Source organism: Cryptomeria japonica, chromosome 6 (assembly GCF_030272615.1).
Source record: "Cryptomeria japonica chromosome 6, Sugi_1.0, whole genome shotgun sequence".
Classification (NCBI taxonomy): Eukaryota; Viridiplantae; Streptophyta; class Pinopsida; order Cupressales; family Cupressaceae; genus Cryptomeria; species Cryptomeria japonica.
This window is the reverse complement of record NC_081410.1, coordinates 673004479-673018916: the sequence shown is the minus strand read 5'-3', so window position 1 is coordinate 673018916 and position 14438 is coordinate 673004479. Positions and strand designations below refer to the sequence as shown.

The 14438-nt window shown below is 40.2% G+C and overlaps 1 protein-coding gene across 1 annotated transcript; it reads left to right on the top strand.

Moving 5' to 3' along the window:
* Positions 1 to 1894: 1894 nt before the first annotated feature.
* Positions 1895 to 2960, top strand: LOC131876785 (G-type lectin S-receptor-like serine/threonine-protein kinase SD2-2). The gene is made up of 3 exons (XM_059222272.1): positions 1895 to 2207; positions 2322 to 2663; positions 2761 to 2960. The coding sequence occupies exons 1-3, from the start codon at positions 1895 to 1897 to the stop codon at positions 2958 to 2960; spliced, it is 855 nt and encodes a 284-aa protein (XP_059078255.1).
* Positions 2961 to 14438: the final 11478 nt, after the last annotated feature.

The following is a 14438-nucleotide window of genomic DNA, read 5'->3' as shown; positions in this document are numbered from 1 at the left end:
TTACAAAAGACCATCCCTCTTCTAATCAAATATTATCCATGACTCGCTAGACACTGCAACAAGAAAAAATTGGAACCAAATTATTAAAACAAAGAAGATAGAATGTGTATTATGTAACTGCATAAAGATCTCATTGAAAGTGATACTAACTTGTCCTGAAAAATATAGCTTTTTACCCCTAACTCAATGTTTTTTGTTCTGACTTAATTAATACTGGCGGTGACCTCTCATCTATAATTAATTGATGATATACACATCACTTTGGAAGCCCCCATTTTAATCAAATGTGTAAATATTGAATTGATAATAAATGATGGCCTTCTATTGATAATCTAACTATTTAATACCTTCCAAATTGTTGAGAACCTTCTACTAAGTATCAAGAATGATAATTTCTTCTCCTACCTATACTTATCAAACGTAATTTTCCCTAATTAGACCATGTACAAATTTATGATGTAAAATTCATCTATAGGATAGATGAAGGTGAATGACCATAATTTCTACGATGCCTTACCATTATCCTCAAGATGGTATCAACAATGAAGTAATGTATTAGATTATGGGTAAATAAGCCACATTTTAAGATGCATGCCTATTTATTATTAAATTATTACATATATTACTCAATATGTTTTCTTTGGTTTGATATGTAAGAAAGTACTAGCGGTGTATCCTTGATGTGGTAACCTATTACTTAGACTAATACCACATACTATTATTAGTACCTTATTTTGGCATATGCTAATGGCTCTTGATATTATGTTTCAATGGGATAGATTTTTGGTGTGGAGAAGCAACCTAATGTGTCATTCCATTTAAGATAAACCATAATAACCTTGTTAACCCTCATCAAATGTATGTTAGTAGTAGCATTTGTGACATAGACCCTTAGTTGTGATTCTTGTGACACTCTTTCTACCTCACTGAGATATTATCAATCTACTATTGTATTTGGATAGATGTGGGAATTTTCATATTATAGATATCCTAAATAATACAACTTTAGTTATATTATTCCTAGAGGAAAATTTAACTAAAATTTTTGGTAATCACATATTTTGGCTAGTGAGTATTTCCTATACTTTTTTAAAGAAGTTTCCTAGAGGAGAATTGTTCCTATAAGTCTACTTTGTGTTTCTAGCATCTTAGTTCAAGTTGTCCTTTAGAGATTTTGAGAGAATTTCACCTTCTCATATGCAACCCTTTAGTGTAGGTACCTATGTCTTTCTTGTTGTGCATTTGGCCCTATGGGCATGTGCTTTTGTCCAGTTGTCTTAGTGGCATTGCCACATGATTAGTGAAATCATCTACTTGTGTCTTCTATGTTAATATTTATTGACTTTGTATGATCATAGCTTGCTTTCACATCACATTCTAGAATGTTGTTATGAGACGCTCAATGTGTCTAGTGCGTGGATGAATATTTTGAACATGTGTAAACATGATTACTCAACATATTAACTACTAATATTTTGATATGAATCTTGAACATCAGACACTTTCGAAAGTGAAAGAAAACATTTTCTACGATTCTATCTCACCAAGCATTCATTATTCTAAGTTGGTTTGTACTTTGTTTAATTAAACCCCTAGGGAAAACCTATTTTCCTTCGGGATTTTGAGAATACATGACATAAAAAATTATTGGGGAGAATGTTTTCCCTTAAACAAGTGTGCATTCTTGAAGGTAGTGTCACATTCGGATACGATGTTTCGAGAATAATCTGTTGAAAATGGGCTATTTTTCAAGTCAATAGAAGTTGGGTGTGCTATTTGAAGTCTACTGATCTTTCCAGTACCTAAGAAAAATTAAACCACCAAGGATTACAAATATCGGCAATAGATTTCTTCAAATTCTCGGAATTGTAAGACAAACAAGTGCCGAAAGAAAATGGTCTGGTTCCTCAAAGATCACTGTTTGAAACGTTTCATTTTAGCTCTTGCTGTGCTTATTCTCCAGGGCAGTTGCAATTTATTTGTTGATGGTGGAGACTCCCTGTCTTTGGGGGCTTCTCTGAGGGGAAAGCAGACCATAACTTCAAAGAATGGTACGTTTGCATTGGGATTTTTTAATCCAAATGGAACCAACAACTGGTATGTTGGCATCTGGTATGCTCAGATCCCAGACAAGACCATCGTTTGGGTGGCTAACAGAGAAACTCCCATCACAGACATGCCCGGCGTTTTTACGCTCTCTTCAACTGGTTATCTCACTGTCTCTGATTTGCAAGGAAAAGTCATGTGGTCGAGTAATAAAACTCAGCAAACAAAGGCGTCCAGGGCTTCCATACTGGACAATGGTAATTTTGTTCTTTGAGGTGCCCAAAACATTTCTGAGATTGTGTGGGAGAGCTTTGCGAATCCCACGGATACAGTTTTGCCTACCGTGAAGTTTTGGAAGGGCTTGAAAGTAAACTCTTGGAAGAGTTCCATGGATCCAGCACCCGGGCCCTTCTTTGCCCAAATAAATCCATCCCCAGGAAAAACTGACGTTTTATTGCAGTATAAAAATGGTGTTTCATATTACAGCACGGGAGAATGGAATGGTAGCTACTTCGCCACTTTGCCAGGGTCTCCAGCTTCTTCCATTGTGAAGGTGGAATTCAAAGTGTTCTCTTCCACAAGAATGTATTACAGTTTTAAGGTTGCACCCCAGGCTGGTATGATGATGGTCAGAGTCAACTGGAAAGGCGAGTTATCAGTCTACCATTGGATTAATAATGGCTGGAACGTGAATTGGTATCAACCCCAATTAAGATGCGGCGTGTATGGTATGTGCGGCACTTATGGAGTGTGTTCCACCCAAGAAATCAGTCAGCCTTGCAGATGTGCGGAAGGCTTCCACCCAAGAGATGCTACTGCCTGGCGTTCTCAGGAGTGGTGGTCAAGCGGTTGTGTTCGGCGTACTCCATTACAATGCTTTGCCATCTGTAGACACACAAAATTGTCATGTCTAATTAAATAAATATTTTATTTATTTAATTATCTAAGCCTAATTCTTCTATTAATTAAATAAATCTTTATTTATTTAATTAATTCATTTATCCTCTTCTAGCCTTATTTCTCATTTAAATAAATACATTTATTTATTTAAATTATCCCTTTCCTAAATTAAATAAATATTTTATTTATTTAATTGCCCTACTTCTTCTATTAATTAAATAAATCTTTATTTATTTAATTAATTCATTAACCTTTTCTACACATGACACATGTCATTCATCTCTTAATTCATACACTACCTACCTCTTTCATTATTTTGGTATTTCTTATACCTACCCTCTAATCCTAGCCGACCTCTCTTTTTACACCTCTCAATCTTAACCCTCCATTTCTTATTGTGTCTTCTATTTAAGGAGATGCTTTCTTCATTGACAAACCCTAATGACTAATTTTGGAGGACTTGGCTACACTATGATCCTACTTGCAACCACATTCCGTTCTTTGTTGAGCTCTTGTGCATACAAAAATCTGAGAGCAAGCATATCAAACAAGATCAATGGAGATAGGAAGAATGGAGATCAAAACCCTAGTGGACATGTGATGGTATAATCTTTGTGATTTTTGAGTTATTTTGCATTGTCTTAGGTTATCTTCATATGTTATGGTGGATCTTTGTTCATTGTTAGGCTAGGGTTTGGTGGTTGAATCCATTTTAGTCTTTCAATATTGTTGTTTATTGCTATCCATTTTCACCATATACATTTTGGCACGCCCGGTGGGACTCTTGTCCCTTTGCATTTAACATTTTGTTGCAGATTTTGCATTTTTGAAGTTGCAGATCGGACGATTTCGACGACATTTTAGGTTTTTTTCGCATCTGCGAATGTTCGGATCGCGTTTTTGTATTTCAGAGGCGTCTGTGACATCTTTTATCGCGTCTGTGTTTCTGTCATTTTCTATTTTTGCAGGTTTCCGAAAGTCGCGTCTGTGATCCCGAATCGCGTCTGTGAACCCTCTGATCGCGTCTGCAGAATAAAAAGGCGTATGTGTTCTGAAATCGCGTCTGCGAATCACAGAGCCGCGTCTGTGTCGGACAGACGCGTCTGTGTCTGGTATAACAGCGTCTGTGCATTCTGTTTTGCAAAATTTTTTTTTTTCAAGTTTTTCGATTCGGGTTTTCGGATTTTGTACTTAGGGTTTCAGATCTGGCTTATTTTTGGCTAACCTTTGCAGATCTAGCTAACCTGGTTTGTGCAGCTTGCTTTGGAGACAAATACGTTTTTGTTGAAGGCCCCTTTTCACAAAGTCTTTTTGGGTTTTCTTAAAATTTACCTAACTTGTGTGCTTGCAGGAAGGGGTTATCATTTGAAACAACCCAAACTACTAACAATTTTGTTGCAGGGCCTTAGCTAGGGTTTTTGTAATTTTATTTGTGTGCCTTGTCTTCATAGCTTAGCAAACACTTCAATTGGTGCACTAAAATTGAACCATTGTCTTTTGTGTCTTGAGCAATAGGCTCTTTTTGTTTATTCTTTAGAGGGCCTGTCTTCCCGTGTGGTCATTAGGACTACTAGTGAGAAGAGAACGACCCAAGTGGTAGCAAAAGAAAAGCCATCTTCTTCCAAGCCACTATAATCAAATATATTCATGGTGAAAACTATGAATAACGTGTGCTGATTAGTTCATACCGACACTATGTCTCCCCATAAACCCGTTTGATCAAATTTATTTGATCATTTGTAGGGCGTAACCCCTACCGGCTGGGAGCCTTCTGTATTTACAGAGCTGAAAGTGCCGCATGTATGGCCACACGAGCGGATGCCCTTACTAGTACCTCATTGTTTTAGATGCCCAAATCCTTCTAGTTGTTGAGGCAGGAGGTCGGACCTCTGGTAGCGGCCCACACACATACGGTTCTTAGTAGAGATACAAAGTTCGCCATGGGGAGTTTTCATGGGGACTGATGCTTGGCTGACCCGAGAAGTGAGTGCCGAGGGTGGAGCCAGTGAGGTCAAGCATCTAAGTATCCGCTCTGAATAGCGTAGCCTCGGGGGTAAAACCCCATGTGGGATCAACAATTATTGTCCTGGCCAGCCATAAGAATTGTGCTTGACTTATGATAAACACTCAAACAATCAAGACAAAACAGCAAAACATTGTGTCTTTTGTGTCTTCAAGTGTATGCAAAAACTTTTTACATCAAACAACACACTTTTTGGAGTCTAAACAGTCTGCAAACATTGGGTCATCAACACTGTGTCCTCTTATCACGAAAAACAGTCGAAAAATCAGATTTGGTCACAGCAAAACAAATTCACAGATAGGAAAGATTGCACTAAGGTTACAGAAACGCGTCTGTGTCTGTTAAAACCGCGTCTGTGTCTGACAAACGCGTCTGTGAAGTACAGAATAGCGTCTGTGTTTTTATCAGCGTCTGTGTCGAACAGAGACACGTCTGTGTCTGGAAATAGCGTCTGTGAAGTATACAGGCGCGTCTGTGTCCACAATTGCAAAAATCTGTCAGTCTTAGCAAACATCAACAGGAAATCTCAGAATCACGTTTGTGTCAAACAGAATAGCGTCTGTGTCTTAAAACCGCGTCTGTGAAGTATACAGAGGCGTCTGTGTCAAGATTTGAAAAAAGTTTAACAGTCAAGCAAACAAAGAAATCAGTTTCGGCACACTTGAGCTTCCTAGGTTATCTCTTCAGGTTCATCTAGCATTCAGCCTGTTCTAAGGTCTTACACAGTCCATCATTGCTTCATACCTCATTTTACAGTCATGCTTGTCTAAACTTGAGTCAAAAAGGTCACTTGCTTGTCCTCACTATACTTTGTCAACACACTACATACTACAATACTTTGCTAAGTGGTCCCTCATCAAGGTTTCTTACCTTTGGGTCTCATTTGGTCTTACTTAGAGTCAAGGTCAGCTTACCTCATCAAGAGAAACTATCCTCTCTTTGGAAGTCACACCTACTCTACAACATACATACTTGGTCTTACACTTTGGACATTGCAAGTAAACTTCAGATTCATTTACACTCCATACAACTCTTGGTCTTACATACTCTTGTCATTTTCGTCTAAGTCTCTCACATATTGGTCTAACACCTAGTTCATGGTTGAAACCCGTCTTCAAAAATCTAGGAGAAAAGCTAAAGAAGCTCAAGGGCCCGTAAACATGAGTTCTTATGAGTATGACAATGATGTCTTCTACAATCCTGAGCACACTACATTACCAGACATGAATGTTTATAGACACAATCCAAATATGGAAAGCGCAAACGCTATACACAACACTACACACAATGATAATGTGGACAATTCTTCAATACTATCAGCAGACATACAAGAATCTATAATGGATCCTCAATTCAATAGATTGGTTGAAGAGATAATGAGGAGAGATCGTCAATACTTTCTAAACATGATGGCACAAAGTGGAGCTAAGATACCACATGATTTTGACTTATCTCAACTTATGGAAAGTAGACCTTCACAACAAACTCAACCAAATAGTGGAGGACCCAATAATATGATGCCGGAGTCACCATCAGTTTTGCTTCAGAAACCAGCAATCCCACATACACAAGCTCAAATGCAGGATACTTACACTCAAAGACCATCATGGAGGCCTTATGTTCAAACACATGCTCAAGATATGGGTCAACCAAGACAAATGGATACTCAAGGACTTCCTCAAAATTTTGACACAAGGAGACCTCATGCCAAAATTGGGGGCAACACAATGGAAAATGAAAGGCCCATTGAATATGGTTTATACACACAAAACAGATATGGGGTTCCTCAACAAGAAATTATGCCAAGTGCTCCATACATGTCGCAACAATATCGACCTCCATATGGACATGTCTACGATCAGTATCATCCATACATGCAACAAGCTCCTCCTCAAATGGGTGTTTCAAACATGGGATATGCTACAAGAAATCCATCTCCTCCCAAAAATAATTTGGAGCAACAAATTAGAGATCTACAAAAGAAAGTGGAAGACATGGGCACATCAAAACCCACATATACTATGAGAGATATATGCCCTTATCCCTTTGATAAGAGCATTCCAATGCCTCCGTTTCCTCCGCACTTTGCAACACCGAAATTTGACAAATATAGAGGGAGAGGAGATCCCAAGGCACACATAAGACAATTCTTCACAGCTTGCATTGAGGTAGCGGCAGAAGAAACATACTTAATGAGGTTGTTCCCACAGAGCTTAGGAGATCAAGCGATGGAATGGTTTTCTCAATTACCTCCTGGTATTAAGTCATGGGGTGACTTGGCAGAGGCATTCATTCAACATTTCTCTTACAACATTGAAACAGATGTCTCAGTTACTACCTTGTGCAATACGAAACAAAAAGAAGGAGAATCTTTTGCGTCATTTTTGCAAAGATGGAGGAACTTAGCTAGCAGATGCTCTTGTGAAATCCCGCAAAAACAAATGGTGGAAATGTTCACACAAAATGTTAACAAGGCTATTGGTTATGATCTCAGAAAAGCTTGTTTGTCTACATTCAAGGATGTCATTGAAAAGGGCCTAGCAACAGAAAGAGTCTTAATTGAACAAGGAGTTATCAAACTATTCAAAGAAAACAAAGAGGACTTTAAGGGAAAGGACAAACCAAAGTTTTGGAACAAGAACAAGAACACAGTTAATGATGGTGTTGTTGATGCTAACACAGTGAGACCAAAGTTCATCTTTTCTGGATCAAATTCTACCAACAATCAAGTGAACAATCAAACGGCTGCTAGACCACGAAGGAAGTACACTCCATTGGGAGAACCACTTGAATCAGTATTCAAAAAGCTTGTAGCAAACAAAGTGATCATGGTCCCAGATTTTCCTCCATATGAACCAAAGGTAAAACCGAATTGGTGGAATGATGATGAATATTGCGAATTTCATAAGAGCAAGGGTCACAAGACAAGTAATTGCCATCGATTGAAAAACATTGTACAAGATCTTATTGACAGAGGAGATATTGAGATTGAGGGACATTCATCTAACCAAGAGCATGAGGTGTTTAAGGAACCATTCCCAAAACATGACAAGGGAAAAGGCAAAGTCACAGATGATCAAGCCAATTACACCAGAACATCTTACAATTATGATTCCACTATTAATCACATCTCAATGGACAATCATATCTCTACCATTACTATCAAAAATAAAAATCCTGAGAATCCTCCTCAGCGACCTAAAATTGTCCTAAAAGGTGTGGGATCTTCATCCGAAGCTACCTCTGAATGTCATGTTACAACCCGTCGAGGTAAGATCACATTGCCAGGAACCTCTTCTAAGAATACCAATCTTCCGTCAACTAAGCCTGAGTACGATCTTGTAGAGCAATTAGGGAAAACACCCGCACTCATCTCTATTCTTGAGCTCTTATGTATATCTCCTGCACATAAAGCTGTCCTTGACAAAACCTTGAGAGATACTGCTGTCCCTACGGATCTAAACGTGGATCAGTTTCAAGCCATGGTGGGATACCTATCTGTTCCACACTCCCTCACATTTACAGAAGCCGATGACGCCTCCATAAGTCAGCCTCACAATGCACCTCTACATATTGAAGCCTTCATACATAAACACCGAATAAAACGAGTCCTGATAGATGGAGGAGCAGGTCTTAATATTTGTACATTGAGCACCATCAGACAATTGGGATACTCTGACAAAGCTGTGAATGCTACAAACCAAATCACTATTAAGGCTTATGATGATGAAGAGCGCTCGTCCAAGGGCACGGTCATCTTACCACTCAGAATAGGGCCAGTAACAAAGGACGTGATTTGTCAAGTCCTGGATCTAGACCTCACGTATAACATATTGCTAGGACGTCCATGGATTCATGAAATGAGAGCGGTCCCATCAACATACCATCAGTGCATAAAATTTCCTCATAATGGAGTCGAGGTAACAGTCAATGGTGATCCAAATCCATTCATATATTGCAATAACTTGAGATCACATACTGAGATTATCATTCCCAGCAATCGTGAGGCTACTCCTTCTTCAGCATATATTGATCCTGAGTCATTAAAGCCCTCGACATCCAAACAAGGTGAACTTAGAGCCAAGTTTCAAGACAAAGGCATGGGAGAATACACTCTGAATCAAACAATGTTCTTACGACAAGTCATGAACTCCCCCAAGGAATATGGGAGACCACATCCAAATAAGCAAATCTCCATCATGCTCCTCAAATGGGATCCTACCGTCTTTCAAAAATGGGGCGAACTAGAGGAAGAAAGTTTATATAAAATGCTATATAAGGACGCTGAAGATGATACACATGATCAAATTATAATACCCTGTGAAAACTATGGTAAAGGTTTCAAAATTCTGCAGAGATTCGGGTATGATGGAAAAAGTCCTCTCGGACTACGCAAAGAAGGTGTCATGGAGCCTCTGCAACCTGAGCTAACTACAAGAAGGGAACGCTCTAAGGGGCTTGGTTTTCTAAACCCCAAGATTCAAAACAAGAGAACAAAACAGATATGGCGAGTCAAAGTGGCTGAAGTTCAACAAGAGGATAATTATTCCATAGACTCCAATGAGTGGGAATGGGGTTCAGACAAATCCTCCAGCGATTATGAACTCAATGAGACATTTAGAGAGCCAGATGAACCTACAGAGGAGGAGGAGTTTTACAAGAAATTCAGAGTTGGTCAAGAACCGACCCATAAGGATCCCGCACAAGCTTCGTTTCAAGGCCCTAGGTCAGGATCACATAGGATGAGGACACCTGTCCCTGAGGGTGCTACTAGTGATGATAATTTGGACTCACTCACGATCGACACTGATGAGGAGAGTGCCATTGACGACCTCGATGACTATCTTGACATACCTGAATATAACCACATCTTCACTATTAGCCTGGCGGATTCTAAAAACACTAAAGACCTTCCCCTCGTTCACCCCCAACTCATTGACTGGGATCAGGATGGACCACCACAGATTGATACATTTCAAAATGACGAAGCTATTGTTGATTATCTTGGCATTCGCGATGATCTTCCTCTTGGAGACCATAAAGCAGGATACGACATAGAGCTAAATAACATGGCATACTTTGGTGAGGGTGTCGGGCCTTCTAGTCGCAAAAATGTGAAAATAAAGACAAAACAAGGGTCTTACGGCGAAAACCACACTGTGGCGCTCTCTGACTCTAAAAAAGTAAAAAGAAAGGACGTATCTGAGGGTGAAAACCTCTCTGAGGCACCCGAAGATGGAAGGCTTGACATTCTCCCAGCATCATACGAGGAAAAATCATCCATGTTGGTAGAGGAGACTATAAAGACAAACATTGGTACAGCAGAGGTTCCACACAACATATTTTTGGCTCAATCATTGACAGAGGCCGAGAAAACAAGGTTCATAAGCTTCTTTAAGGAACGACAAGTCAACTTCGCATGGTCTTATGCTGATATGCCTGGACTAGACCCCGACTTAGTAATGCATCATTTAACAGTCAAACCGGGAGCAAAACCAGTAAAGCAGAAATTGAGGAAAATGCATCCACAAGTGGCATTATTAGTCAAGGCAGAGCTGGAGAAATTACTAGATGTCGGATTCATACGCCCAATTGATTATCCTGAATGGATCTCCAACTTAGTACCTGTCAGCAAACCAGATCGCAGCATCCGAATATGTACAGACTTCAGGGATATCAACAAGGCTTGTCCGAAGGACGATTTCCCATTACCAAACATTGATTTAATTGTTGATCTCACAGCAGGCCATGAGATGTTATCTTTAATGGACGGATTCTCTGGATATAATCAGATCAGGATTGCACCTGAAGATCAACATAAAACATCATTCACTTGTCCATGGGGAACCTTCTGCTGGAATGTCATGCCCTTTGGGCTGAAAAATGCAGGTGCCACGTATCAACGAGCCATGACTACTATCTTCCATGATCTCATGCATGTAAAGGTGGAAGATTATGTCGACGACCTTTTGGTTAAATCAATAGACAGAAATACACACTTGGACATACTTTCAGTTGCTTTTGATAGGCTGGAAAAATACAAGGTAAGATTAAATCCAAAGAAATGTGTCTTTGGAGTAACCTCCGGGAAGCTCCTAGGATTCATTGTGTCTAAAAGAGGAATAGAAGCGGATCCAGCAAAAGTCAAGGCTATCTTGGACATGCCGCCACCCAAGAATATCAGTCAACTTCGGTCTTTACAAGGGAGACTCCAGTCCATACGAAGATTCATAGCACAACTTGCAGATAAGTGTAATCCTTTCCAGCACCTGCTACACAAAAACATTAAGTTCAAATGGGACGAGAACTGTCAACAAGCTTTTCAGGCACTTAAAGACTATCTTTTGAACCCGCCAGTTTTGATGCCACCAATTCCGAATCAACCATTGCTACTTTACATATCAGCTACTCCAACAGCACTGGGGGCACTACTAGCACAGCAAATACCTGACGGCAAGGAAAAAGCAGTCTACTATATCAGTCGCACATTGGTGGGATATGAGCTCAACTACACACCAATTGAGCGTGCATGTCTCGCTGTGGTCTTCGCTTCACAAAAATTACGACATTATATGCTCACGCACAAGACCAAGTTGATTGCCAGAATTGATCCACTAAAATATCTGCTCAACAAAGCTACACTTACTGGGCGACTGGCTAAGTGGGTAATGATTTTGAGTGAATTCGACATTGAATACGTGGACAGAAAAGCAATCAAAGGACAAGCCATCGCAGATCAACTGGCAGATGCTCCCATGATAGATGATGTTCCTCTACAGTCAGAATTTCCAGATGAGTCCATTCTAACAATATCACCTGCAAAGCCATGGCAACTATACTTTGATGGCTCATACACACAGCACGGGGCAGGAGCGGGTATACTCTTTATAACTCCCCAAGGCGATTCTATACCAAAGTCATACCGCTTATCATTTCCTTGCACCAACAATATAGCAGAATACGAGGCATTAACAACTGGGTTAAGAATTGCAGTTCAGTGGAAGATCCAAGAACTTCGTGTTTTTGGGGATTCTCAACTTGTCATCCGTCAAGCAACTGATGATTATCAAACAAAAGATGAAAAGCTAATGCCTTACAAACAACTGGTAGATGATCTGAAACAACACTTTGCAAAGATAGAGTTTGAGCAGATACCAAGAGAACAGAATCGCGCTGCTGATGCCATGGCTACAATTGCTTCACTCATTGACCTACCACAAAATGAGACCTGTTATGAGTTCCTGGTTGACAACCTGCTGATTCCATCATATGAGATCACTCTCACGGAAATGATATGTGTTGTTGGTCCTGAATCCCAGTTATATGGTTCCATATTCACATACCTTCGCGACAACATCTTACCTCCCGATTTATCGAACAACCAACGCCGCACTTTCATCCGCCAATCCTCCCGATACGTTATCCTAGCTGATATCCTATACCGACGAGGTCTAGATGGCACCCTCCTTAGATGTTTAGAGAGTGACGAAGCTTAGATTGCGTTACGAGAAGTGCACGAAGGGATATGTGGTCCACATACTAGTGGTCCTACCTTGGCCAAGAAACTCATCAGGACTGGATACTACTGGCCTACTATGGAAAAAGATGCATATCAGTTTGTCAAGAGGTGTAAGCAGTGTCAAATTCATGGAGACCTCATACACGCACCAGCACAAGAACTACAGCCACTTGCATCTCCTTGGCCCTTTTGTCAGTGGGGACTCGATCTCATAGGCAAGATTCACCCTCCTTCTTCCAACGGACATAAATTCATTATCACAGCCACAGAGTATTTCACAAAGTGGATTGAAGCCGTGCCTCTCACGCAAGTTACTGGGAAACAAATCGCTACTTTCATCCTGAACTACATCATTTGCCGATACGGGATTCCTACTTCCATTATTACCGACAACGGGCGTCCTTTCAAGAATCAGGATGTTCGTGAACTCTGTGAGCGATTCCATATCTCTCATCGTTTCTCCACACCATATTACCCCCAAGGTAATGGCCAAGCTGAGGCGTCTAACAAAACAATTCTCAAAATACTTAAAAAGACAGTCGACGACGCTGGCCGTAACTGGCATGTCCAACTCAATCCCGCACTTTGGGCCTATCGTACCAGTGTCCGCACACCTACAGGAGCTACACCTTACTCACTTGTCTATGGTGCTGAAGCCATCTTGCCTATTGAGGTCGAGTTACCTTCTTTACGGGTCTCCTTGAGAAACATAATCAACGATGAAGACTACAGGATCTCTCGCCTACAAGAACTAGAACTGCTGGAGGAACGACGACACACTGCTTTTAATCATCTCAAGGCTTACCAACAACGAATGAGTCGCAGTTACAATCACAAGGTCAAGCCTCGCACATTTGAGGTAGGTGACTTAGTCCTCAGAGAGAACCCCAAGAATCAGCAAGATAGAGAAAAGAAGGGCAAATTTGAACCCAACTGGCTTGGTCCTTACATCATTACAACAGTATATGGATCTGGGGCATATCAACTCTCAACTACAGAAGGGGAATCTTTGGAGGATCCTATCAACAGCATGCACCTTCGCAGGTTCTACACATAAGCTCTTTTTGAGTATCCTAATGCAAAAATACAAAAAAATCAAAAAATTTCAAAAATATAAAAAAAAATTTATAAAACAAAAAAATCGTTACTTGGTGAAAACCTGGCAAACAGGCGCCTTGTGACAACAAAAAAAATTGCAAAATCCAAAAAAAGTAAAGAGAAATAATTTCGTCCAACGGTGAAAACCACTTCGGTGGCGCCCTGGGCAAGTACCATGGTGAAAACTGGGTCACCAGCGCCATGCGTAGGGACTTTGCTCCTCCCTCCTTCAGGATTCCCTTTCGTTCTTTCACTTCGCACACACTCACGACCAATTCACTCACAATAAACTTACCCATTCCCATCATGGCTTGTTATTGATCTACCCAAGATTGGTTAGCCATTCATAATAAACCCTCCCTTTTCACTCTCTTTCCATCCATAATAAATCAGATCCTATCTGTGACTACGGCCAATTCCTACGTCTAGTAATGGGTGTGGAATTGAGAACATCACATGTTTCGAGGAGTACAGTTTCTTTCAGCTCTCTTCAGTCTATCCGCGCGCAATTCGCAATAAAGCAACATTTTGCATCACAGATCCGCAATAAAGTTCCATCTTCTCCGCAATAAGGTATCAGTTTCATGGATTCAGTCAGTTTCCAAGGAGACACAGCAGCAACAATGGGCTTCAACAAAATCAAATCTTTTAACAGACTCAGACAACATATGGTTCAGTGCTATCTATCCTTTTTGTGAAAGTGAACATTGTGACCACAATCAAAATTTGACTTAAACAAGTGACAAGAGACACAAACTTGAGGACTACAGTGGATGTGGGTGTTGAGTCTTGGTTTTCTTTTGGTTTTATCTTTTTGGTGACATGTCTTTTAGCTTTTCCGGGATGTCTTTG